We start from the raw sequence: 24,832 nt of genomic DNA on the forward strand, positions 1-24,832 counted from the left end.
ATCGCCTTCATTCCCAGGCGAAGACCCTGAAGAACAAAAGGCAGTTGCTGGTGAATCCATGGCGTGATCCAAGCATTTCCCGGGACGGGAGGAGTGGGAGCTGGGTGTGCCTGTTGCTGGAGCAGGAGTGGGTGGGCATCGAGCAAAGGAGCAGCTCTGGCTGGCGAGGTGGGCAGTGCCACAGCCATGGGGGTGACCTGACCCTGCAGCCTGGGCGTTCTCCGGGGCAGCTGCAGGCCTGGAGTGAGCAAACCCCGGAACGCTGAAGCCACTGGGTGAGGACATCACACCAGGAGCCCAGGGGACATCTCCAAACCCGTCCCTCTTCACTGCACCCCCGGGCTCTTCCTGCTGTGAGGATCCCCGGTCACTCCCCCATCCCCGCTTTCTTTGCCCTGATCGTGCCCCAGATTTCCTGGGAAGGTTTACTGGACACTTCTATGGAGCAGGGAAGAAGACCCCGGCGCCGCTGGCACGGCGGAGCAGGGAGGGTCGAGAGTGCTCTGCTGCCAGCCGTGGGGGGCAGGAGGGGCGGCCCGGGCTGCGCTGGGGGTGAGGACGGGGGCAGGGGGCTGCGGGCACCCAGCAGCGCCCCGGGACTCGGAGTGGCCGTCCCGCTGCCAGCGGGCCCGGTGCGGGGAGCGGCGGCACCTTCCGTGCCCCAGAGGGCTCCGAGGGGCGGCGGCGTGCGGGGTGCGGGGTGCGGGGAGATGTGCGGAGCGCTGGGAGATGTGCGGAGCGCTGGGAGATGTGCGGAGCGGGGTGCGGTGTGCTGGGAGATGTGCGGAGTGCCGGGAGATGTGCGGAGCGGGGTGCGGTGTGCTGGGAGATGTGCGGAGTGCCGGGAGATGTGCGGAGCGGGGTGTGGAGTGCTGTGCGGAGCGGGATGCCGAGCGGGGTGCGGGGAGCTGGGAGATGCGCAGAGAGGAATGCGGAGTGCTGTTCGGAGCGGGTGCGGAGCCGCGGTCCCTCAGAGCGGAGCGGGCTGCGGAGTGCTGGGAGATGTGCGGAGCGGGTGCGGTGTGCTGTGAAGAGCGGGTGCGGAGCGGGGTGCGGAGTGCTGGGAGATGTGCGGAGCGGGATGCGCAGCGGGTGCGGGTTGCGGCCCCGCAGAGCCGAGCGGGTCCCCCGCAGTTCCCTCTCGCCCCCCACACCGCCGCCCCGCCGGCCTGTCTCCCCCGTCCCGCCGTGGCGCTGCCCGGGCTCCCAGGGGTGCCCCAGCCCCGGGGTGCCCTGGGTCACTGGCAGGACAATGGGCTCTCCCGGCTGGGTCACCGGGCCCCCCTCACTGCCCCGTTTTTCCTGCCCAGACCGCGCTCCAGGTTTCCTCCGCATCCCCAGGACACCCGAGGCTGCGGGCGCAGCCCGAGCAGGGGGCACTGCCGGTGCCCTGGCTCCCGCTCACCCATCGGATTTCTACTTTTCCCTGGAGGGCCAAGAGCTCTGCTGGGTGTTTCCAAAGCCTCCGCTGAACTTTGGAAGGCTGTGAGCGCAGAGCCCGGGCTGCAGAGCGCATCTCCGAAGTCCCTTAGCAGCGAAGTGCTTAAATGCGCTTTTACAGCGCCCAGGGGAGAGCCCGGGGGGAGCAGAGATCGCTCCCAGCCGGGGATCCCCGTGCCCACAGCTTCAGCCCTTGTTTGCATTGGCGTTGCCAGTTCCCATCCTGTGCCCTCATCTGTGGTTTTACTGGGCTTTTTGCTGTCTGCACTCAGAGTTTCCTCCCCGGGCACAGGTGGGGAGCGCTGCCCAGCCCTGGGCCGGCAGCTCCCCGGGATGGCTCCGCGCTGCTGGGCGCTGTCTGTGGGCTCCCGGAGGCTGGGTTTGCTGCTCGGCGGGCTCTGCTCCGCTGCTCTGGTCCTGCAGGTCTTAAAGGCAACGAGAAAAGCTGCCAGTGATGCAACACTGGTTAATGATGCCATTTATGGTGGCTGTTTTATTTAGTTAATGCGGATGAAGAGGCTCTGCGATCTTGCCTGTTCCTTAATATTGCACATCTCTATGTTTTATGCTTAATTATTTTGTATCCTGCAAACGAAGGCCTTAAGGTCTTCAAGAAGATCTGGGAATTCTTTGGATAAGATACTATTCAGGACAGGTATTTCAGAGGGAGTCATTTTCTCCTTTTTGTTTCGAGACTTTCTGAGGAAAGCAGCATTGTCAAGGGATGCCTTTTCTGCCGAATGCTTCTGTCTCTGTGATGCACCTCCAGTAATACTTTATTTATTCTAGCAAAGGGTGAAATCTTCCCAGCTGGTCAGCATGTTTAGGAGAGACTTGAGACCCCATTCTTGCTTCTTCAGCTTTCTGGTGAGTATTGCCTTTTTTTAAAAATTATTATTATTATGGGTATTTAAGATAATATTTATCTAAATATTACAACACATCCTCTCCACCAGGTCGGTCTGTCCAGGAGTCTCCTTGCCTTTGCAGCCCTTGCTAAGAACCAGACTTCCACAGGTTAGTGTTTTTGTCAGCACTCTCTATGTGTTTTACAAGCAATATCCAGCGCAGAGAAACAAAAGGTGTCTGGTGGTGCAAACACAGGTAAAGAAACTTTTTCTGTTACCCTGTTTTGTGCCTAAAATGCTGTTTGCAGAGCTGGTATTTGCAGGGCTGTTTGCTCAGCTGCTGCCTCTGTGCCCCACTGCATCTGCAAAGCAAACAGATTATTTTGTGCCTGAAAATTGCATCTGCAAGTGCAGAAGCTGGGATGAGCTTTTTGGGGCTAAAGCAAGTAAAGTTTTTGCTTTGAACAAGCTTTTCTGAGGCCATCCCTAGGCATGGCAGAGTGAGCTTTTCCTCTGTGCTGAGGTTAGCATGGGGTGTGTGCCCCACAGGAGAGAGCCCAGCTCCAGCCCTGGGCCAGGGAGCAGCCACAGGCACCCTCACCCAGCCCATGTGCTCTGAGCTCTGTCCCCCTGTGCCACCACCAGCCCAGGGGGGTGAGCTCCTGCCAGCAGCTCCTCCAAGGTGCACGAGGCAGTGTTTTTAACAGAGGGCTGGAGGGGCTTTCTGTTTCCCCAGGCTGTGTGTGCCTTTCTCCAGGTTTTGCTCCTGTCACCATTGAGACCCCGGGACACACGTATGAGTATGTGGCCACTGCTCTGGACTGGTGGCAAGCTGACAGGTACTGTGAGCAGCACTTTGCCCAGCTGCTCCTTGAGCCCCAGGACGGTGAGCAAGGCTCCTTCAGCAAACTGCTGCAGTCCCACCACATCAGAGGCTCTGTCTGGCTGAAGGAACGGGGCAGTGTCCTGCACAAAACAAAGAGGAGACGTGAGTACAAGTGGACACGGGCTATTTGGAGATGTTTTCATACTGAAAAATATGACTGGAGAATTTGTCCCTTGTTTTTTTATTGTTGCTTTATTGGCCTATGCTTCTTCCTTGCTGCTGACTGCAATCCCTCCTTCTAGGTGGCCACACTGTGCCAGTCCTGGTATTCAGAGACAAAACAGACACAAAATACGTGAAGGTGCTCTCCGAGTTCCCGGCACTGCCCGCTGTCACAGCCTGTGCCCACCTGCAGTGGGACACCAGGACGCAGGAGGTGGCCACCATCTTCTCCTACGCCGTGCCTGCTTTCACGAACGAGTTCCAGCTCCGTGGCTTGGTGGACGAGGAGGGCTTTGTTCGCTTTGCTCTCATCGTCCACGGGCACCACTCCCCTTACCTGCCCGTGTTCCGTGCTGACGGGCAGTGGCACCACTTCTGTGTCACCTGGCAGCAGCAGAACGGCACCTGGGCCATCTACACCGACGGGAAGAGGAGGGCAGCAGCCAGTGGTTTGTGTTCTGGGGGGCCCACTGCCCCCCAGGCCATCTCCGGCCAGGGCACCTTCATAATTGGGCAGGACCAAGATTCCCTGGGGGGCACCTTCAGGGCACAGGAGTCCTTCAGTGGGAACATCACTGACTTGCACATCTGGCAGAGGGTCCTCAGCAGCGAGCACATCGAGAAAGCTCGCTCCTGCTGGGTGGAGGAGCAGGACCTGCTTTTTGGGTGGAGCTCAAATGCCCTGGAAGTGGAGAGCACCGTCCAGGCAGTGGCCACGCAGCTTCTTTGCCCAGGTAAGTCTCATATCCTCTCGAGTGGCTGCTGTCCTGGCTCTTAGGGCACAGCCCACGGCGTTTGCTGTGCCTGGGTTGCTGCAGGAAGGGTGGTGCCTGCTGGGGATGGCGTGTCCCTGGGACACCCTTCTGTCTGCGTGTGTTTCCACAGGGCCTGTGGAGGAATGCAGAGTTTTGGAAGTTGGCAGCAGTGGATTCAGCTACGCATCTTGTTTGCAGACTTTGCCTTTCATCTGTCACTACAGCAAGGGTACAGCATCTGCTGGTTATTCCTGCCTGGCTCCCAGCACACGCACTCCTGGAGGTCCTCCTGGGCTGGGGGCCAGGGGTGGGGAGGCCCCTGCTCTGAAGGGCTCACATGCAAAACCCTCAGGGCTGGCACTTTGCTGCAGCTGCCTGCACTCTGGCAGGGTTTGGCTGCTCCCCAGCGGGGCTGGCAGAGGAGGTACACCCTCCATGGCTCTGGCTGCAGGGCTGTGAGTGATCCCAGTCCAGGCATTCCCAGACTCCTTGGCCAGGGGAGCATGGGGAGAGGCAGGAAAGGAGTGTGAAACTGTCTCTCCAGATGGGATCTGGTGCTAAAAATAAAATACAGCTGTGAAGTCTCCTAGTCCTGCCTGCCCTGCAGCCTTAGCCACCATCTGCCCAGGCTTTGAACATGGCATGTGTTAACCGCGCTGCCGGACACCTCAGCATGGTTCTGCTCCTGCTTTGTCCCCAGATGCTTACTGGCAGCTGAAAAGAGCTCAGCTGGAGGCCAGCCACTCGCTCGCCAGCCGTGTGAACACCCTCGCAGTGAGGACAGTGGTGAGTCCTGCAGCCCAGCAGTGGCAGCTGGCACCTGGAGCAGGCAGGAGCTGCTGGGGTGGGTGTGTTGGCACCTAGAGCTGTTTGCCAGCAGTTCTGCCTGGGATCTTTCCTGAGCTGCTGCTGGAGATTGTGACCAACACAGCTGTAACCTCTGCTGTGGTCAAACAAGCAGTGTTGCTTCAGATTGACTCATCTCACTGAGGATGGGGGCCTGGACAAGAGATCCCTTCCCAGGAAATTCCTGGTTGGCCAGACAGGTCCTGATGCCAGCAGGGGCAAGCAGGGCATTGCCAAGCTGAGGAGCAGGGAGAGTCAGGCTCTGCACTGAACTAAACCATCTTTTCCTTGCCAGATTCCTGACAGCGTCTTCACGAGTGGAGTGCAAGACATGAACCTCTCCGTGGCTCTCGATGCTCTTGATATCTTGGCAACTGTTCTGAGAGCAGGAGAAGTGCCCGTGCTTGAGCCATCTGACCTCCTTGCAGTCCTTCAAGTACTAAAGCAAGTCTCAGATTTGGAAATCCAGGAGGGAGACGAGCTGGAGATGTTGGAGCAGTTGGGCCAGTATTACATGGAAGTAACTGAGTTAATTCTGGAAGAGCAGAACACTGGGACGTGGTCACTGATCAGCCAGGTAACGTTGTCACCATTAATGGTGGCAGTGTGACTGCTGTGTGCTCACCCCTGGCTGCTGCACCACCCCAGGCTGGCTCTGCTGTCCTTGCATGGCCACCTGTGGCCCTTGAGCCATGCTGAACATGGAATAATGCTGCAAGCAGGCTTGGAGCCTCTTCAGCATGGAATAATGCTGCAAGCAGGCTTGGAGCCTCTTCAGCAGGGAATAATGCTGCAAGCAGGCTTGGAGCCTCTTCAGCATGGAATAATGCTGCAAGCAGGCTTGGAGCCTCTTCAGCATGGAATAATGCTGCACACAAGGCTTGGAGCCTCTTCAGCATGGAATAATGCTGCAAGCAAGGCCTGGAGCCTCGTCACCAGCTCAGACCAGGGCCAGCTGCTTTGCTGGTGCCTCGTGTGCTGGAGGTGCAGCCAAGTCCTCGTGCAAACAAGGGCAGTGCTAGTGGTGGCTCCCTTGCAAACCCCTTGGTGGTTGACTCAGCTCCCTTTGTGTTCTCCTCTTTGCCAGTTTGCATTGACAGTTTGCACATTCCTGGGGCTTTTCCTTGCTCCCACATCCTGCTGTCTGACAGGGGCAGCCCTTCCCTTGCCGTGTGGTGTGCTTTGTGTGGATGGGCTGCCAAGGAGCTCTTTGTCATCAGCCCCCTCACTGCTCCAAGCACCCTCAGGCTTTGTGTAAGGGATTTCCATCATCCCACCCCTGTGAGGGTTTCATGCCTGGTGCAAGGTCTGCACTCCCCACCTGCCTCTGAAAATGTGTGACAATGCCCCAGGAGCCAAGCCAGGGAGATGCAGAGATGGTTACAGGATGCTGGGCAGTTCAGAGCTTGCCTCACTGTTCACAGTGCCCAGTCTCCATGGCCACAGCCACTGCAGCTTCTCAGCAGTGGCACAGACCCAGCCTGGCCCAGTGCAGCTGGTAACTCTGGGGGAGAAGGGTGGCACTGTGCACTGCAGGGTGGCACCTGTGCATCCAGCACTGCAGGGCCTCGAGCAGCAGGGCCACTCCTGCTGCCTCAGCTGCAGGGTCTATTTCTGGGTGAAACCTTTTCCAGGAAGAGCAGATGGTTGTTCCACAGCTTGGCGAAAATCAGGACTCAAGTCTAAAGGTCTTTCTTTCCAGAAGCTCATTTAGTTATTTGTTTCCATGCTGTTTTAATGGCTTTTTATGCAGAACAGCAAGTTTCCCTCATTGCCAGACCTGTCTCCTTGCTGAAGGAACTGGGAACATCCTTCAGTAAAGAAGTCGCAGAAAAGCAAAGCCAAAGCCTCGAGTCTCAGCTTCTCTTTTTTTTCTTTTTCTTTTTCTTTTTCTTTTTCTTTTTTTTCTGCCAAGCACCAAACATTTAATGAAACTTGTGAGCTGTGGGAAGGGAGGGCTGAGAGTGCAGGAGCTGATTTCCATCACTGTCTCTGTCTTTGCAGGTTATCAGGGGGCCCATGGCTGTGGTTGAGCTCTGTGACAGAATGGTGTCACTCCTGGTCCCGCTGCTGACCACAGAGAGGACAAAGATCACCATCCAGCATGGGAATATTGGTGAGTAGCACTGGAGGGCACCTCACCAAGACCCAGATCAGCCACCCTGTCTGGTTCCCAGCCCAGATCCACGACTGGCTCCTCTCCTCCTCCTCTGGCTCACCTTCTGCCAGCCCTGCAGCCTGCTCCCCATCTCCTCTGTGCAGAGCCGTGTGAGGGCTGTGGATTGCAGGAAACCCTTGGGATGGGAGAAGCTGAGCCCAGATGCCCTTGGTTTGCACAGAAAGGGTCCTGCCTGCTGCTGCTGCGGGTCCTGGCTGGTCTTGGCAGGGATCACAGTGTCCCTGTGGTGCTTTGCTGCAGCAGCAGCAGCTCTGCGGGAAGGTGAGCCCTGGTTTTACCTGTGCACAGGGATGGAGGTGAGGGAGCTGGAGCTGGGCGAGCAGGAGCTCAGTGGGGAGGCCTATGTGGTGCAGAGCCCTGAGAAAGGCAGGCACGACCTCATCGAAGTTCCTGTGGAAGAAATGCAGAGGCTGAAATCCAGAGGTTTGTGACCACACCTGAGCTTCCCCCGGAAACTCTGCACGGCCCTCCTGAGTGGCACAAACTCTGTACCTTGGCCTTGGAGAAGCGTGGGGAGGGGATACCCTTGGAAAGGGAGCTGGGCCGTGGGGAGAGGGTCTGTGCAGCCCCTCTGGAGGCTCAGCTCGGAGCCGAGGGTGTTCTGAGCCCCCTCATCCCCCCCAGAGGAGGGCAGCGGTGCCCAGGGCTGCCCCGTGCCTGTCCCTGTCCCCGCAGGTCTGCGCAGGGTCACGGTGAAGAACATGTGGTTTGGCTACGGCTCCCTGCAGCGCTGCCTGTCCGGCGCCAGCGCCGTGTCCCGGGAGCCGGCTGGCCCCGAGGGGGGACACAAGTGAGTGACACAGAGCCCCAGCCCCGGGCTGGCCCGATGGGGGACACAAGTGAGTGACACAGAGCCCCCCGCCCCGGGCTGGCCCCGGTGGGGGACACAAGTGAGTGACACAGAGCCCCCCGCCCCAGAGCTGCCCTCAGCGCCACGGCAGAGCTCATTTTCAAACCCGCATTGAGCCCGTGCCTCGATTTTGGGGACACCTTCCTCCCGACCCATCCCAGCCCTCGCACTGCCTGCGCACGGAGGTGCCCCGTGGGGTGCCCTGCGTGCCCCTGTGCCCCGCGGGTTCGGCTCAGGGGTTGGCAGGGCACAGAGGGGTTCGGCTCAGGGGTGGCAGGGCACAGAGGGGTTCAGCTCAGGGGGGTGGCAGGGCACAGCGCCCACAGGGCTGTGCAGGGTGCCCCGTGCCCGGTCAGAAGGTGTCCCTGGTGATGCTGACCGGGGCCGGGCTGGCTGCGCTCCCCGGGCTCCCAACACTAGGTGGGGATGGCCGCCCGCGCATCCCGCTCTGCTGGAGCCCGGGGATGCTCCCGCAGGGACGGGCAGTGCTGGGGCTGGGCCGGGCACCCCACGGTCCGTGCTGCCCGTGCCCGGCCCCCGGCACATCCCGGGCTGGCCGTGCCCGTGAGCCGCGTCCTTGCCCGGCAGGTCCCCGAGCACGGCGGTGGGCACAGCGGTGGGCACAGCGGTGGGCACAGCGGTCATCTCGTGCACCCTGCTCAGCGGCCACCAGGAGATCAGCGCGTCCGTGCGCTACCGCCTGCAGCACCGCCTGCAGGTACCCGCGGGGCCGTGCCCAGTGCCCGGTGCCAGGGGCTGTGCCCGGTGCCAGGGGCTGCCCCGGCTGTCCCCAGCCCCCGAGCTCCGGGATCCGGGCTGCCCCTGGCTCCCGTGTCCCTGGGGAGGTGTTTGCCCTGTGACAGACCCTGTGACTGCGCCCCGTGTGTGCCTGTGCCACCTCTTCTCTCCCCTCTGTGCCTGCAGGACCTGCCCGATACCCTGGTGGGACCCGTCTGTGCCTTCTGGAACTTCAGCCTCAGGTGCCTTGTTTCAGTTCAGGTTTATGAGATTTTTATTTCCACTGGAAAACCAAACATCTCAATGTAAATGTAATGGTAAGGGTAGAGGTCTGGAATTTTTTGCCTCCTTTGCATGCTGACATCCCCTGTCTGCTGGAGCAGAATGCTTTCCTGGGAAGATTTCCTTTGAAGAAGTCACTCACAAGCAAGTGACCTTTAATGAGGTATATTCAACTCAAATGGAAAGCCCTGGTTAATTATGGTTGCTGCCTGTGACAAAGAAGAGTCAGCCCAAGATACAGGCCCCAAAGCCATGCAGGACTCCCAGCCCATAAATCCTGCCTGGCACTGGGATGTGTTTTTGCTGAATGTCACTGTGGTGCGAACACTGAGGCTGTGATATATTACAGATTGGTAATTAAGTCATTCAAGTGAAAAAATCCTCCCTGGAGTCCCAGACTTGTAGCAGGCGTGGATCAGGTAGGGGAAGGTGGGAAGGATTTTGGAAGCAGCTGGTTATTGTCCACAGGATCCCAGCAGCCCTGATCCTGCCCTTCCTGTGCTGCTGGGAGGCTCAGGGGGCAGTGGGGACAGAGCTGCAGCCACCGTCCTGCCCAGGGAATTCAGTGCATTGCTGGCTGGCAGGGACAGGCTGTCCTGGGGAGCCAGGGGCACCATGGCTTAGTGCAGGCTGAGCTGGTGGGCACAGCTGGCCACAGCTGCTCTCAGTGAGGGGCTGTGCAGGGAGCTCTTCCCTGAGCCCTGCTAGAACTGGATTCTGTTTGAAGCTGTCGTGGCTGAACTCCACTCGTTAGTGCACACATTGGCACCAGGTCTGTTTTCATTGTGTGCCTGCTGGATGGGGCAAAGCTGCTGAGACAAAGGGTGAACCAAAGGGAAGCCCACGTGAAGATCTGTTTCTGATCTCCTCATCTTCCTCCTTTAAACTCTGCTTTTCCTGGGAGAATGAAATTCCCGTCATGCCCTGGGTTTCTGTGGAAGTGAGGGGTGATTCCTGTGTGTTTTCTCTGGTTTTTAGCCCAGATGCTGGTGGGATGTGGTCCACGGCCGGCTGCTCTGTGGCCAAGTCTTTCCCAGACTCCACTGCCTGTTTTTGCAACCACACCACCAATTTTGCCATCCTGCTGCAGGTGTACGAGATGGAGGTGAGGGAGCAGCCTGGTCTGGGGGGGTGCTGGCACTGCCAGCTCCTGGGGTCAATTCATGGGGGATTTGAGTCTTTGTTGTTTCATGTCTGGAGCAGAGGACCACCAAGGAGGAGTTCACACTGCAGACTTTGACTTTTATTGGATGTGGCGTTTCCTTCTGTGCCTTGATAGTCACCTTCATTCTGTTCCTGGTGGTTGGGTAAGAGAAGCTGGGCACCTGCAGCCTTCTCTGTATCTCATACTCGATATTTTACTTCAGAGCCTCTCTCAAAGTGCCCCTTGTCAGCGTGGGGTGGTGCAGTGGGAAGAGGAGGGAGCTGCCCTGTGCTCCGTGGCACAGGGGAGTGGTTGCTGCTGGCTGGAGAGGGCTCAGCCCTGCTTGTTTCTGTGGAGATGCTCACTGAGCTGTGCACACACCTGCGTGTCCGTGGCAAGGCTTTCATCAATTGCTAACCACGTTTGCTATAAAAGCTGCTCTGCTAGAATTAACTTTTGTAAAATAAATGGAGCAAGGACTATTTCTTTGATTGCCAGCCCTTCTGTGTCACTGGGCAAGCACAGAGATCTGCCCTGTGAGCTGGCAGTGGCTGCCTCCACCTCTCCCCCCTGCCTGTGCCCTGGAGCCGTGGCCAAGGGCTGAGCAGCTGCAGCCAAGAGTGTCCCCAGCACAGCAGGGCTGTCCCTGCCCCTGTCACTGCCCTCTGTGCAGGGAGGGCAGAGGGAGCACAGGGCAGGCCTGCACAGCCCAGGAGGACAGGGGGGATTTGGGGTGCACAGCCCAGGAGGACAGGGAGGATTTGGGGTGCACAGCCCAGGAGGACAGGGAGGATTTGGGGAGCACAGCCAGGAGGACAGGGGGGATTTGGGGTGCACAGCCAGGAGGACAGGGAGGATTTGGGGTGCACAGCCTGGGAGGACAGGGAGGATTTGGGGTGCACAGCCTGGGAGGATTTGGGGTGCACAGCCAGGAGGACAGGGAGGATTTGGGATGCACAGCCAGGAGGACAGGGAGGATTTGGGGTGCACAGCCCAGGAGGACAGGGGGGATTTGGGGTGCACAGCCAGGAGGACAGGGAGGATTTGGGATGCACAGCCAGGAGGACAGGGAGGATTTGGGGTGCACAGCCTGGGAGGATTTGGGGTGCACAGCCAGGAGGACAGGGAGGATTTGGGATGCACAGCCTGGGAGGACAGGGAGGATTTGGGGTGCACAGCCAGGAGGACAGGGAGGATTTGGGGTGCACAGCCTGGGAGGATTTGGGGTGCACAGCCAGGAGGACAGGGAGGATTTGGGATGCACAGCCAGGAGGACAGGGAGGATTTGGGGTGCACAGCCCGGGAGGATTTGGGGTGCACAGCCTGGGAGGATTTGGGGTGCACAGCCAGGAGGACAGGGAGGATTTGGGGTGCACAGCCTGGGAGGATTTGGAGTGCACAGCCAGGAGGACAGGGAGGATTTGGGGTGCACAGCCAGGAGGACAGGGAGGATTGGGAGGATTTGGGGTGCACAGCCTGGGAGGACAGGGAGGATTTGGGGTGCACAGCCTGGGAGGATTTGGGGTGCACAGCCAGGAGGACAGGGAGGATTTGGGGTGCACCCCTCTGTCTGGCTGCAGCTCAGGGCTGCCTCTCTCCCTCCCCAGCGTCCCCAAGAGTGAAAGAACAACGGTGCACAAGAACCTGATCCTGGCACTGGCTGCAGGAGAAGCTCTGCTCATGTTCAGTGAGTTGGCCAAGCCCAGCCAGGTGAGCTCAGCAGGAATGGCCCATCCAGCCCACGGGGCCAGGCTCCAGCATCTCTGCCAGAGCCACAGAACAGGTTAAATTAATTCCCTTAAATTAATCAAAGATAATTAATCATTAATTACCTGTGACTGGCATCTAGGGTGGGATTGTCTCTCTGTCTGGAGGTGCAGATGCAGAGCTGTGCAGCGTGGCTTCTGTCCCCTCCAGGTGCTGTGCTTCATGGTCACTGCCTTCCTGCATCTCTTCTTCATGGCAGCCTTCTCGTGGATGCTGGTGGAGGGGCTTCTCCTCTGGAGCAAAGTGGTAGCAGTCAACATGAGTGAAGGCAGGAGAATGAAGTTCTACTACGTGACAGGCTGGGGTATCTGCACACTCCTCTGCCTCGGGTCCTCAGGAAAATATTTTTTCTTTTCTGGTGCAAGTTTTAATAGGAGAGATGCACGATTGTTTGATTTAATTTGAGACTTGGGTGCCAGTGCTCTGCAGAGACTCTCTGGAATTATTTGTCAAATTGCTAGTCTTAAAATAGAAGTTGAGCAGCATTTCTGTTATATTTCTAAATCCAGGAGCTCAGTAAAAAAAAATGAGGAGGAGATTTATGGTAAGTTCTTGTTCTTGGAGAGCATCACCATTGTCTGATAGTAATTAAATATAAATGTGTTCCTCACTAAGCACCCTTTATTCAGAGGGAGCCCTTTAGGGACATAGAACTGTTTGAATAAGCTGAGTTTTGTGTCGGAGAGGAGCCTCTTTAGGGATGTGCTGCTCAAGGAGCACACACCTCGTTGGACACTGGGCAACCACTTCAAGTATTTTGGATTGGTTTATGTCTTTGATTGTCCATTTTGTTAAAAAAGCAATCTGAGGAATAAATTGCTTTGGTCAGGACTCAGGACTTGGAATGCTTTATACCTCGGAGAGAGATGCTGAGAGCTTGTAAATCTGGCTGTGTTGAGCCAGGACAGATTTCAGCTGCAGAGGATTGATGTTGCTCGTGGGGTTTTGGAGGCTCACGCTGAATCTGTCTGGCCAGGGAGGTTTTGAAGCAATTGTCTGGTGCCCAGTGCCCTGCATGGGGCACCTCTGCTTTTCCCAGGGTTTAACCTGTGGGTTTTCCTGCAGGGCTTCCAGTCCTCATCGTGGGGGTGACCCTTGCAACTTCCTTTGAGAAGTATGTGGCAGCCAACCACTGCTGGCTGAACGTGCAGACCAACGTCATCTGGGCCTTCGTGGGGCCTGTGCTCTTCATCCTGGCTGTGAGTGCCAAACCCTGCTGGGAACGTGGGGGTCCCTCGGGTCTGCTCCTGGAGAAGCTGTGCAGAGCCAGGGCTGCAGCTCGTCGTGCCTGCTGCTCTTAGAGGAGAAATGTGGGTTTGCTTTATATAGACCTCTGCAACACAAGTAAATCTCTTTAATCAAAAAAGGTTTTTGATGGGAAAAAGTGCCTTAGGAAAATTTTGCTGACCAGTTCTTGGTTGGCTGTTCAGTTAGGAATGGGGTGTGTGACATTGCCTTAGCTAAAGGTCTGACTTTAATACAGGAATAACTTCATCCTTAAAATATCATTGTACAAAATGACAAAACAGAAAACAAAACAGCTAGCAGAAAAAGGTCCAACGTTTATGGGGTCCAGAACAGACCTTTAACAGGGAAAGGGTTCTGTAGGAGCAGTTTTGGGATAAGTTTCCCAGATTTCATGCATGTGTAGATAGCTCTGTGAAGTCTTTTGATTTCGTTGCTTTCCTGGTAGTGACATTTGCCCCAAGTTCTGACCCCAGTTTCCAGCAGAGGAGGGTCACCCTGTGGAGCTGAGGCCCCAGGGTGTCCCTGAGCCCTGGGCTGTGCCCTGGCAGGTGAACAGCTTGGTGCTGCTCCGGGTGGTGACGGTGACCGTGGCCAGCGCCCGCAGGAGGTCCAAGATGCTGACACCCAACAGCAGCCTGGAGAACCAGATTGGAACCCAGATCTGGTGAGCAGGGCAGCGCCTGGGGCTGCTCTGGGTGTGAAATGTGTGAGGTGGTGTCAGACACGTGGAAGAAATCCTTCCCAGGCACTGGCACAGACTGGCCAGGGAAGCTTGGCCAAGGGAAAGGCAGTGAGCTCTGAGAGCCAGAGCAGCAGGGCAGAGGGGATTCTCTCCCCCAGGGGAGCTGTGTCTCACCCAAAGACAGTCTCTAATCCCAGCTGAGAAGCCCAACCAGCAGCTTCAGCTCTGGGAACCAGTGCTGGTCTCCATCTGCACTCACACTCCCAAATCTCACCCCTCTGGGACAGGAGAGCCTCGGCTGTGCCTGCAGAAACCCAAGCTTGGGACTTGGTGGGTTGAAAGTAGGGCTGGTGGGGGTTACACACACAGGGGAAGAGGAGTGGGGACTTCTGTAATCAGTCAATACTGAGAGACCTCTAAAACAGTGCTGCCTGAGTCATTACTTTATCATGCTCTGTGAATTTTTATTGTTGTTAGCTGGCGCCGGATACCCCTGCTAGACACGCATTGTTCCCCTGTAGCATAAATAAATGCTCCCAAATTTACAGAAGCACAAAGATAGGGCATTGCTGGAGGGCAGGGTGACATCCATGTGCAAATAAAACAAATAGAGAAGCCCTCCTTGTAGCAGAAATTGGGGGGAAATAGCTGTTTTCTCACGGCCGATGACGTCAAAGAGCTCCCTTCTTGCTAACTTGCAGTGATAAATGAAGAGCAGGGCTGGCACACTGGGGTCTGGGAGGTGAAATGTTTGGTTTTTCCTGTCTTAACTCATTTTGTTTGCAGAGGAATTTGTTGCACAGCTGCTGTCTTGGTAGTGTTTCATCTCTGAAGTGTGCCCGGGTAACCCTGAGCTCTCCCCCCAGGGCCACGGCCAAGCCCGTGCTGGTGCTGCTGCCCGTGCTGGGGCTCACCTGGCTCTGTGGGCTCCTCGTGCACCTCAGCATCGTCTGGGCCTACGTCTTCATCGTGCTCAACTCCCTGCAGGTGAGTGCTGCACTTGTGGGTGCCCAGGTCACGCCAGGCAGGCACCTGCAGGGCACTCACCTGTCCTCGCAGCCTGGAGGCTTCAGCTCTGCAGCCAGCCCAGCTCTCCCAAGCCACTGGGAGATTTTGTCTGAGGAAACTCATGTCATCCTCCCAAGACCCAAAATGTAACTCTGGAGGCCTTGCACATCTGACAGCCCTCAGCACCAGTCTCTGGCAGAGTCCTACTGGTTTCCAGTTCACATCTTGTTTCTTGTGCTAGCTTTCCTCACATCAGTGTGGTTCCTAAACGGCAGTTACAAACTCACCAGAGTTTTTATTTGCTGGTATAATGGGTAATTAAAGTGGTACCTGTGCAGCCAAATGGGGCAGACATCCCTCCTGCTGTTTGCACTGGGAAATGAGCCTCTGCTGCAGGACAGGGCTGGCCCTGGGGCTGCCCCAGGAACTCGGGGACACAGGGTGACAAAAGCTCCTGGAACATGTGCTTGCCACCTGCCATGCAGAGCATCAACAGAGGCTTGCAAAGCCTGAGAGAAGGCAGCTGTAGATGGAGCTAGAGAAGCACTGAACGCCCCGCAGCCCTGCACAGCCGGCTGCCAGCACCTCCCGAGGGAAGGAGGAACTCTCAGCAGGCAGGGGGAGCAGGGAGGGCAGAGGTGCCCACGGGCACTCCCTGCACTGCCCCAGCCCTTGGCACTGCCTGTTCAGGGTCTCTTGCCCAGTGCCTGAGCACAAATCCTTCTCCAGGGGATGCAAGCCAAGGGAGCAGCTGGGCACTGCCCTCCAAACCACTGGGATCAGAGAGTTTTGCACCCTTATTTCCCATTTTTCTTGTTTCAGTAGAAGCTGGCTCCTGCTGTGCTCTGCCTGGGGAGAGGTTGGCTCTGTGGCTTCCCTCTGGCATGCTTGGCTGCTCCCAGGCCAGGCTGCCCTGTTGTCCCGGGGCAATCCCAGCCCTGTCACCTTGTGCACTCGATGGGTGCCAGCTCTGGCTGCTCTGGGATTCTCTGGCTGCTCTGGGGTGCTCTGGGATGCCCTGGGATGCTCTGGGGTGCTCTGGGATGCTCTGAGATGCTCTGGGGTGCTCTGGGATGCCCTGGGATGCTCTGGGGTGCTCTGGGATGCTCTGGGATGCTCTGGGATGCTCTGGGGTTCTCTGGGGTGCTCTGGGATGCCCTGGGATGCTCTGGGGTGCTTTGGGATGCTCTGGGATGCTCTGGGGTGCTCTGGGATGCTCTGGGATGCTCTGGGGTGCTCTGGGATGCTCTGAGATGCTCTGAGATGCTCTGGGGTGCTCTGGGATTCCCTGGGATGCTCTCCCAGGGCTGGCCCTGCTCCAGGGCTGGTGCTGCTCACGCACATCCTCCGGGCCCTGGTGGGAGGCTCCAAGGCCAGGCAAGGGCTGCCTCTGCACATCTCTGCTCTTCGGGCTGGCAGGAGGATGGCAGGAGGCCTGTCTTGTGATAGTTCAACAGCATCAGTTCTCTGTCTCCCTGTGCCATGCTTGGGTTATTGAGCAGGAGGGAACTGCAGCCTCCCAGCTCTGTGGACAGACATGGCTGTGCTGTGCTCATTTGCCTCTGTCCCTTCATTACCAAGCTCAGGACACTCTGCAGATTGCCCCAGAGGAGAAATAAACGCCGGTGAGAAGCTGCAGAGTTGAGAGAAAGCCATCCTGTTTCAGCCCCTTTGCTCACTTCCTATGGATCACTGGGAATTTCCTTTGAGGCCAGAGCGTTCCTTCACGTGTGGCTCCCGCACAGTTGCTCTGTTGTTTTTTGTTTGACTCTTTTCTGTTTGCCTGCAGAAGCCCCAGCCTGTGCCAGGGCTGCTCTGGGTGTGCTGGCACCATCCTGCAGGCAGTGCAGGAGCCCAGGGAGAGCCTGAGCAGCAGGACAGAGCCCCTGGGGCAGGGCTGGAAGGGGAGGGGGCAGCAGGGGCTCCCCCGGAGCTGCACCTCTGCTCCCACCCCCTGCTGCAGCTGGGGCTCCTCTCCTCCTTGCTCTCCCCCCGAGCTCCCCCTCCCCGCGCTCATCCAGAATGATTCTTTCAAGGAAGACCTGCCTTGGAAGCCCGGCCAGAAATCTGGTCTGGGGGAGTGCCCGGCCCTGCTGGCTGAAGGACAGGTCACGGCACGGTGCCAGGGGCTGCTGCCATTGCTGCTGCCAAGAGCCTGCAGAGGAGAGCAGGGCTGCTTGCAGACAAGATGGATTGCAGCTCTGGCTGCAGCTGATTTATCTAGCTGCGATAACAAAACACCCACAGATATGACATAAATCTGGTGGGCCAGATAGGGCTGCCTTCAGGCCAGGATGGTCGGCCTGGAGCTGTAATTAGCCCCGGGCTGAGGGGCAGGGCTGGCTGGGGCTGGCCTGGGCACGTCCCTCACACAGCTGTGCCCGGGCTGTGGTGGCACCAGTGCCACTGCTGGCTGTGCTCTCCTGCAGTGAGGGCAGCAGGCTCTGGCAGCAGCCTGGGCTCAAGCGTGGGCGGCCCTGCCTGCCTGGCAGGGCTGTGCCCACCCCCTGTGCCAGTCTCAGCCATGCCAGGGCTCCCAAGCCCCTTTGCTCCGTGCAAGGCAGCACAAAGCAGCCGTAGATCTCTGACCCTTCCTCTGCTCTCTCCCTTCCAGGGCCTGTACATATTCCTGGTCTATGCTGTCTACAACAGCGAGGTGAGAGATGGGTTCTGTCACTGCTCACAGCAGTGTTGGCACACTGCTCACAGCAGCTCTGTGCTGGCATCTGGGGGCAGCTGGCTCTGGCACAGGCAGCACGGCCCCACTGTGCTGCTGCAGCCCTGGCTGCTTTCTCTCCATGACCTGCTGGAGCATCTGCAGCTGTGCTGGAGCTGCTGTGCCCTCTCTCATGCCCTTGCTGTGCTGCAGGTGAGGAATGCCATCCGGAGGATGAAGGACAAGAAGAAAGCCCTGTCGTTCACAGTGAGTTGGAAGGAATCCCTGCTGCCCCTCCATCCATCAGCCACCCACCAGAGAGGGCCCCAGCTGTGCTCTGGGTCTGCTTTCAGGAGAGGAGGATGGAAAGAAATCGGATTTTTTAATTTTTGTCTGCCCTTTTTGCTGTTTTGTTGGACACCAGAGACCCAGAGATAGCCTGGCCCTGTGAGGCAGCAGCCTGCTCTGCCAGGGTGGGCTGGGAGCCAGAGCAGTGATGATGAAATCCATCTTTGAAGTCGGATCTGGGTGTAGCAAAGGCTCAGCTGCAATTTTCACTGTCCTGCATCTCTTGCCTGTCGTTCCAGAACTGCTCTCATCCCATCAACTACTTATCCAGCCCCAGAAACACAAACTCCTGGGCCACAGGGAAGCTGAGTCCTGCAGCTGAGAGTGCCCTGCCAAGCCCTGAGCAGAAGGAGCCTCCGGTGAAGAGCATCACCAGCAAAGGTAAGGGGATTGCTGTTGCTGTTCTCTCATCAGCGTGTTAGGCAGCATTGCATTCTCCTGGGGCAAAACTCCATCTCACTGTCTTAAAATTAATTTTCTGGAGGAGAGGCAAAGGTGACAGTTGAAAATAGGGATTTTGGCTTTGGGCAAAAAAGGTTTTGCATTCTCCAACCAGTTTGTGGGTGCAGTGATGCAGAAAACCCTTTTGGTCCCTTTGCTTCAGTGGGGGACACAAAGCACCAAGTTCTCCTGAAAGCATGAATATTCCTGTTCTCTGCTCTCTGGACTCACTGTGCTGCTTCACCCTTTAGGAAACTTTGGAGCCAGAATTCCCATGGGCATTTCCTCCATTATGGCACCCGAGAGACCGGTATGTGACACCTGCTGTTGCTCCTCCTCCACCCCTCCCTGGGCACAGCAGCTCTGGGGGGACACACCTGGGCCTGGCCAGGGGGGACAGCAGGGCAGGGCACCTTCCCAAGGCGGGAGAGGAGGGGTCCCAGAACAGCAGAATTCCAAGGCAAAGCTCACCTGAGGCAAGGGGAAGCAGCAGGGCCCTGCAGGAACACGAGGTGCTGCTCAATTAAACCCACAAAGCCCCAGGCTGAGGCTGGTTGCACTTCCCCAAGGGCAGCAAATTGAATCAGGTGATGGGGCAGGGGCCATGGGCAAGGCTCTCCTGTCCCAGGAGGGCTGTGCTGCCTGCATCGGGATGGAGAGCCCAGCCAGGCGTGGCCTAAAGCAGGGAACAATTTAAATTTGACTACTCTGCTCCCACTTCCATCTCCTGCTTTTGAAATGATCATCAGTCCTTGTGTACTTGACATACAAGTGCTGTAATTCCCTCAGAATAAAATCCAGCACTACTTTCATGAGTCTCTCGCTGAAGGATCTCTCTTTCCCTCTCTAATATTTATCCTTTGAAAACCTATGTCACACAGACAGCTCTTATTTATCCAATAGATAATACTTTACAGCTGGCACATGGTCCTGCAGCCGCTCAGTAGAACCCGTATTTCCATCTGCCGTGATTTGTGCTGTGGTGAGCGCTGCAGCAGCAGGGCTCCCTCGGGGGGGTGCCAGCTGTGAGCAGGGGCAGGGCTGGGCTCCTGGCACCGGGCACAGCACGTGGGACTCGGGGATCAGCCCAAGGACCCGGGCAGGGCATCAGGAGGCAGCACATCCCCTGAATGCCAAGGCCGTGGCATTTCCAGCAGGCAGGGACAGAAGGTGCTTCTCTCCCGAGAGGGGCACCCAGGGCTTTGCTGTACCTCAGTGCACAAACTGCATTTTTAATGGGCTTGGTCCCTCCTTGGCCAGGGCAGGGCTGGGCTGGGCACAGGAGAGAGCTGGGCACGGCACAGGGCTGGGCATGGGAGAGGGCTGGGAATGGCACAGGGCTGGGCATGGCACAGGGCTGGGCACAGGAGAGGGCTGGGAATGGCAGAGCTGGGCATGGCACAGGGCTGGGCACAGGAGAGGGCTGGGAATGGCAGAGCTGGGCACACACAGGGCTGGCACACACAGGGCTGGGCACACAGGGCTGGGCACACACAGGGCTGGGCACACACAGGGCTGGGCACACAGAGCTGGGCACACACAGAGCTGGGCACACAGAGCTGGGCACACACAGAGCTGGGCACACACAGGGCTGGCACACACAGGGCTGGGCACACACATTGCTGGGCACACACAGAGCTGGGCACACAGAGCTGGGCACACACAGGGCTGGCACGCCCGTGCCCTCTCGCGTGCCCCGCGCTGTGTGTGGGCTGGGCTGTGGCAGTGCCCTCCGTTATGCAAGGCAGGCTGCTCCCCCTGCTCCCTCCTGAGTCACGGCGCTCGCCGGAGGAGCGGCAGCCTCAGAATGTCACTGGCAGCTGCACAATAGTTTGGGAGAAGAGAAGATGCTACTTAAAGGCGTTTGAAAACACTTAAAATGACAAAACACTGAGCGGATGGAGATACAAACACAGACAAGATGTTCTTCGTGTTTCAGCTTTTTTCAGTGTTGTTTGGTGATCTTTGCTGTTGTTGGGCTGGCAGTGGGAATCTCACATCTCCCAGAGCATTGCCCCTCCTTTGAGCACAGAGTGTGGGCTCTTCCCACACCCAAGGGGTGCTCTCATCCTTTCCTGGCTTTCCCTGTGGCCTCCACCCTGGTATCCAGCCTAGGGGGTCCCCAGGGTGCTGGAAGGGTCCCAGGGCAGGCGTTAGGGGCAGGGGGGCAGCTCCCTGCTCTGAGAGGTGCAGCTGTGTCTGGGCACCCTCTGCCCAGTGCCAGGGAGGAAGGCTCTGCCTCTGTGAGGGACGGTGGGGTGGCTCTGTGAGGGACAGTGGCTGCCCCTGGGAGGGACAGTGGTGGTTCTGGGGAGCCCTGCCTGGCCCCAGGGGGAGTTTGGGGCACCAGCAGCACAGCCTCAGACCCATACCTCTGCTAACACAGGTTCTCCCCTCTTTCAGGCCGTAGAGCTGACAGCGTTCAAGAGCTCAGGTAACGTTTTCCTACATCATCTTCTGCAGTGTTTGGTGCTGTTGGTGCTGGTTCCTGTGCTCGTGTGCTGGAGGGCTGCCCAGAGGGCAGCTGCTCTCTGCCCAGGCCTCAGGACAGCATTATTGCAAGCTCTGATGGGTGCTGTCCTGGCCAGGCCGTGGGAATCTGTGTCCCCTGAAGAGAGGAGGGACAGCTGGGGGCTGGGGAGCCCCAGCAGCCCTGCCAGTGGCACTGCCCATCCTGGCAGAGCTGTGGCTCAGCCAAAGGCCCCATCCCAGGGCACCTGCCTGGTTTCTCCCCATGTCTCTGCACCTCTCTTGCTGCCCATCCTGGTCTGCTGTGCCAGCAGAGCTGGGGGCAGGGGCAGGGGCAGAGGGGCCCTGCAGGTTCCTGGTACTGAGCTCTGTGCCTGCCCCCAGCCCCACTGCTCTGTGCAGGGCCTGGGCACTTCCAGGGGTCAGCAGCTCCTCCTGCCCTGGGCACTTCCAGGGGACAGCAGCTCCTCCTGCCCTGGGCACTTCCAGAGGGCAGCAGCTCCTCCTGCCCTGGGCACTTCCAGGGGACAGCAGCTCCTCCTGCCCTGGGCACTTCCAGGAGACAGCAGCTCCTTCTGCCCTGGGCACTTCCAGGGGTCAGCAGCTCTTTCTGCCCTGGGCTATTTTAAACCAGCAGCTGTGGCAGAAGGCACTGGTGGGTGCTGGGAGTGCCATGATCCCAAAGAAGGGAAGCTGGGGAAGGTGGGTTTTCAGACAGGGCTGGATTTATGAGCTTAAAAGCAGCCATTTAGCTTCTTCTGTTTCAGGTTGTAGAAAGGCCAATGTCACCATGGAGGTGGGTAGAATTAAACCCAGAAATCCCTCCTAAGCCCCAGGCCTCTGCTGGATGGCAGCTCCCTGCTACCTCCTCAGCTTCCCAGCCTGGCTTTGGGCAAGTCCCCAGCTCCTCAGAATACAAATGCAGCATATTTCACTTTATTTTCTTTAACAACCACTGCTGGGTACTCCCGGGGCAGCTGCTGGGTGGGACCCTCAGGTGGACAGTGCAGTCAGGACACACCAGGGGTGGAGTGATGACATTTCTTCTGCACTGTGACATTTTATTTTGTCAAGGCAAGCAGTGCATTGGCAGGTCTCTGACTTTGCTGCACATGAAGTGTCTGAGCAGGGCATGCTCAGCCTCCTTTCGAGGCGATGCCACCCAGAATCAGTGCAGCTCTCCTCCCCACACTGGGCACAGGAGAAAGGCACAAACAGTGGCACCCAGGAGTAGCTGTGCAGCCCCATTTGGGGCAGGATGGGGTCTCAGAGGCAGCAAGACCTGCACCCACCACGGGCATTTGTGCTCTGCCCACCCACCCTCACCTTCCTCTGCGTATCTTCTAACCCACGTGTGTATTAAACTCCAGCTGTGCAAAGTGGGTTGTTTGGTTTGGTTTGATTGCCCCAGGTGAGCCCTCAGTGTGTTTTTAGAGGCCCAGGTCTGCACAGAGGGTGGTGGAACATCAGACTGGGCTTGGTGCTGTGGGAGTGGCTGGGCACTCCTGGAGCCCGGGGTGAACGAGGACATCTCCAAGCAGAAGAGCTCTCCTCTCACGCTGGTGCTGGTGCAGCCCCTCTGGGCTCAGCCACGAGAGCCTCCAGCCATTGCAGCAATGATAAATGCTGTGTGCCCAGCTGCAGGGCTGCTGGGGGTGCCAGGGCAGCTCAGCCTCACGCAGACCTGTGCCTCCACACTCTGCCCACAGAGCAAAGCCCTGCTCAGCTCCTGGGAGCCAGGATGGGAGCAGTCACTCCAGCACAGACACTGTCCCCCTTCTGTTTGTTCTCTCCTAACAGTTTAATGAGAAGAGATGTGTTTAGCCCCAGATATCTTTGTTTGAAAGCTGCCAGCCAGCTGGTGAAAATGGAGAGACAGAAGCCCACCTGTCTCTCCCAGGAAAGCTGTGCTGGATCTGGGTGGGTCCAGCACCTCTCTGCTCCAGGGCCTCAGCCACACTCCTGTGAGAGCTCTGGGGGCTGCACCAGCTCCAAGTGCAAGGGACAGGCAGGACGTGGGATGGGTGAGGACAAGGGTGGATAAAATCCAGGGGAATGCCAGGCCAGAACCAGAGAAATGGGGAGTTTTGCAGCGTGGCTGTGGCAAGAGCCAGGCAGGGCCTCCCCCCCCAGGGGCTCAGTCCACGGAGCAGTTCTGCAGTAATGAGCTCCAGGCAGCTGTAGGGAGCTGCTCTGCGCAGCCAGCCCTGCCTGGCTTCATTACACACTTTTTGTGAGCAGGGCATGGCTGGGGCGTTCACATATTTGCACAAACAATAAGTCCCATCTTCCTTGTCTTGGCAAACAAGGGCTCCAAGAGGCCTCCACATCCTCCATCTCCTCAAGTGATGGCTGCTTTGTTTCCCCACGATAATTTCATTATTCTGTTTGAATACATTTATATGTTGCTAAGCCACACATAGCAACATGGATCTTGTGTGCACAGCCCAGCCCTCCGCTGATCGATACCGAGTAATCCTGAACTCTCACCAGACTGTGTTCCCTGAGCTTGGTTTGAAATGATGGGGAATTTGTGAGTCTTTGGGATTCAAAGCCAGAAAAGCACCTGAGTGTCCTGGGGAGCAGTGCAGACCCCGTCCATGCCAGCCCTGGTGGGGTCAGCACTGGTGCCACGGCCCCTCCTGAGGGGTCCCTTGTGTCCCCTGGGCAGGAGATGCAGCCCACGGTGCTCCCTGCATGGCAGAGCTGGAGTTTCCTCAAATCCCACTGAGAGCTCGTTGCTCTGTGCTCCCAGCACCGGGTGCTGTGCTGACAGGGGAGAAGAGCTTTCCCTACAGCCATGGCCCTGTGCAGGGGGATGCCTTGGCTCCCTGCCACAAGGATCTTCTTTCAGAGGCCCCCAAAGGGACAGGGCGTCTCTGGGGTGGCAGAGCTGTACCACTGGCAGGCAGGGCTGGCTGTGCCAGCTGCACACACAACTCTGTCCTAGGCAGGTTTGGGCTGTGGGGTCCCACCAGCACTCCCCCTGCCCTGGGAGGGACCCCTGCCCTCTGCTGCTGCCAGCAGAGCTGAGACCTTCTCTCTTTTTGTTTAGGTTTCTGAGAAGTTTCTGGGTGACGAGCCTGCAGTGCAGAGGGTCCTCCAGCAGGAAGGATGGCAGGCTGGAGGAGCTGGCTTCCCTTGGAGAGCTTCCAGCCCGGGCAGAGCTCTCACCCTGCACTCCCTCCCAGCCCCACTGCCACCAAACCAAGGCAGGGGCATGAGGGTCTCATGGGGCTCTGCCTGCTGCTGACGACTGCCCTGCTCCTCCCCAGGGTGGGTACCTGTGTTCTGGGGTCCCCACGGCTGCCAGGGCAGCCAGGACTGTCCCTGTCCCTGTCCCTGTCCCTGTCCCTGTCCCTGTCCCTGTCCCTGTCCCTGCTGGCAGCACTGGCAGTGCAGGGCTGTGGCTCTCGCTGCTGCTGCTGCCTGGGGGAGCTGGAGCAGCAGGATGGGGACAAGCCCAGCTTTGTCCCCGTGGGGTGGCAGCCGTGCCCAGGTGCTGCCCACGCTGCCCTGGCACTGGGGATGGGAGCACCCTGAGCTGGGGCAGGGCTGGGACGGGCTGTGGATGAAGCACATGCACTGGGGAAGCCAGCAGCTGGCTTCAAGCCTTTTCTAAACCAGCTGACATCAATAGCATCTTCTGCTGTTTAGGACAAAAATCCTCTCCCTGCTCCTGCTTGGGTTCCTGCCCGGCCTGGCCCCTCGCCAGCTGGGAGCTGCTTCCCTTCCCTCTTCTCCCCTTACCTCTGTAGTGTTTAGAGCACAGAAAATGTGGTGGGTTTTGCTGATTACGACAACAGTAAATGCTGATTTTAAAGACAACCTCCTCTCCTTGTTGCACTGTCCAAGGGGAGGGGCTCATGTCCAGCTCTGTGGCTGAGCCCAGAGATGGGGGTTTGGCCATGTGCAAGGACCAGGGCACTGCCCACTGATTGCACATAAATGTTGCTGCTCCTGCACTCACTTGCAAAACACTTGAAGAGTCACTGTGGCAATTCCTAGCAGCACTTTGAACCAGTCTGGGGTCCCCAATGCCCAGAAGCAAAGGCGGCAGCAGCCCCAGGCTGTCCCAGTCCC

General features: G+C 58.0%; 1 protein-coding gene across 4 annotated transcripts; it reads left to right on the forward strand.

Annotated features, from left to right (window-relative positions):
• ADGRD2 (adhesion G protein-coupled receptor D2) lies at window positions 1-24,805 on the forward strand. 4 transcript variants are annotated; one of them, XM_064393650.1, is made up of 26 exons: window positions 1-353; window positions 2,230-2,307; window positions 2,397-2,457; window positions 3,025-3,276; window positions 3,417-4,070; window positions 4,222-4,320; window positions 4,792-4,877; window positions 5,233-5,514; window positions 6,942-7,053; window positions 7,405-7,539; window positions 7,792-7,906; window positions 8,555-8,684; window positions 8,891-8,946; window positions 9,965-10,091; window positions 10,190-10,293; window positions 11,738-11,840; window positions 12,048-12,201; window positions 12,963-13,096; window positions 13,694-13,809; window positions 14,694-14,814; window positions 17,450-17,491; window positions 17,705-17,758; window positions 18,079-18,220; window positions 18,532-18,590; window positions 20,684-20,714; window positions 23,805-24,805. In XM_064393650.1, exons 2-26 carry the CDS (start codon window positions 2,260-2,262, stop codon window positions 23,810-23,812), a joined length of 3,225 nt encoding a protein of 1,074 aa, XP_064249720.1. In that variant the 5' UTR covers window positions 1-353; window positions 2,230-2,259; the 3' UTR covers window positions 23,813-24,805. The 4 variants fall into 4 exon arrangements, with proteins under 4 accessions (XP_064249720.1, XP_064249719.1, XP_064249723.1 ...); XM_064393649.1 differs by having other exon boundaries at window positions 1-275; XM_064393653.1 differs by having other exon boundaries at window positions 3-275; window positions 3,046-3,276.
• The last annotated feature ends 27 nt before the right edge of the window (window positions 24,806-24,832 follow it).

The sequence above is a fragment of the Passer domesticus genome, chromosome 18 (assembly GCF_036417665.1).
Source record: "Passer domesticus isolate bPasDom1 chromosome 18, bPasDom1.hap1, whole genome shotgun sequence".
In the NCBI taxonomy this organism is placed as follows: Eukaryota; Metazoa; Chordata; class Aves; order Passeriformes; family Passeridae; genus Passer; species Passer domesticus.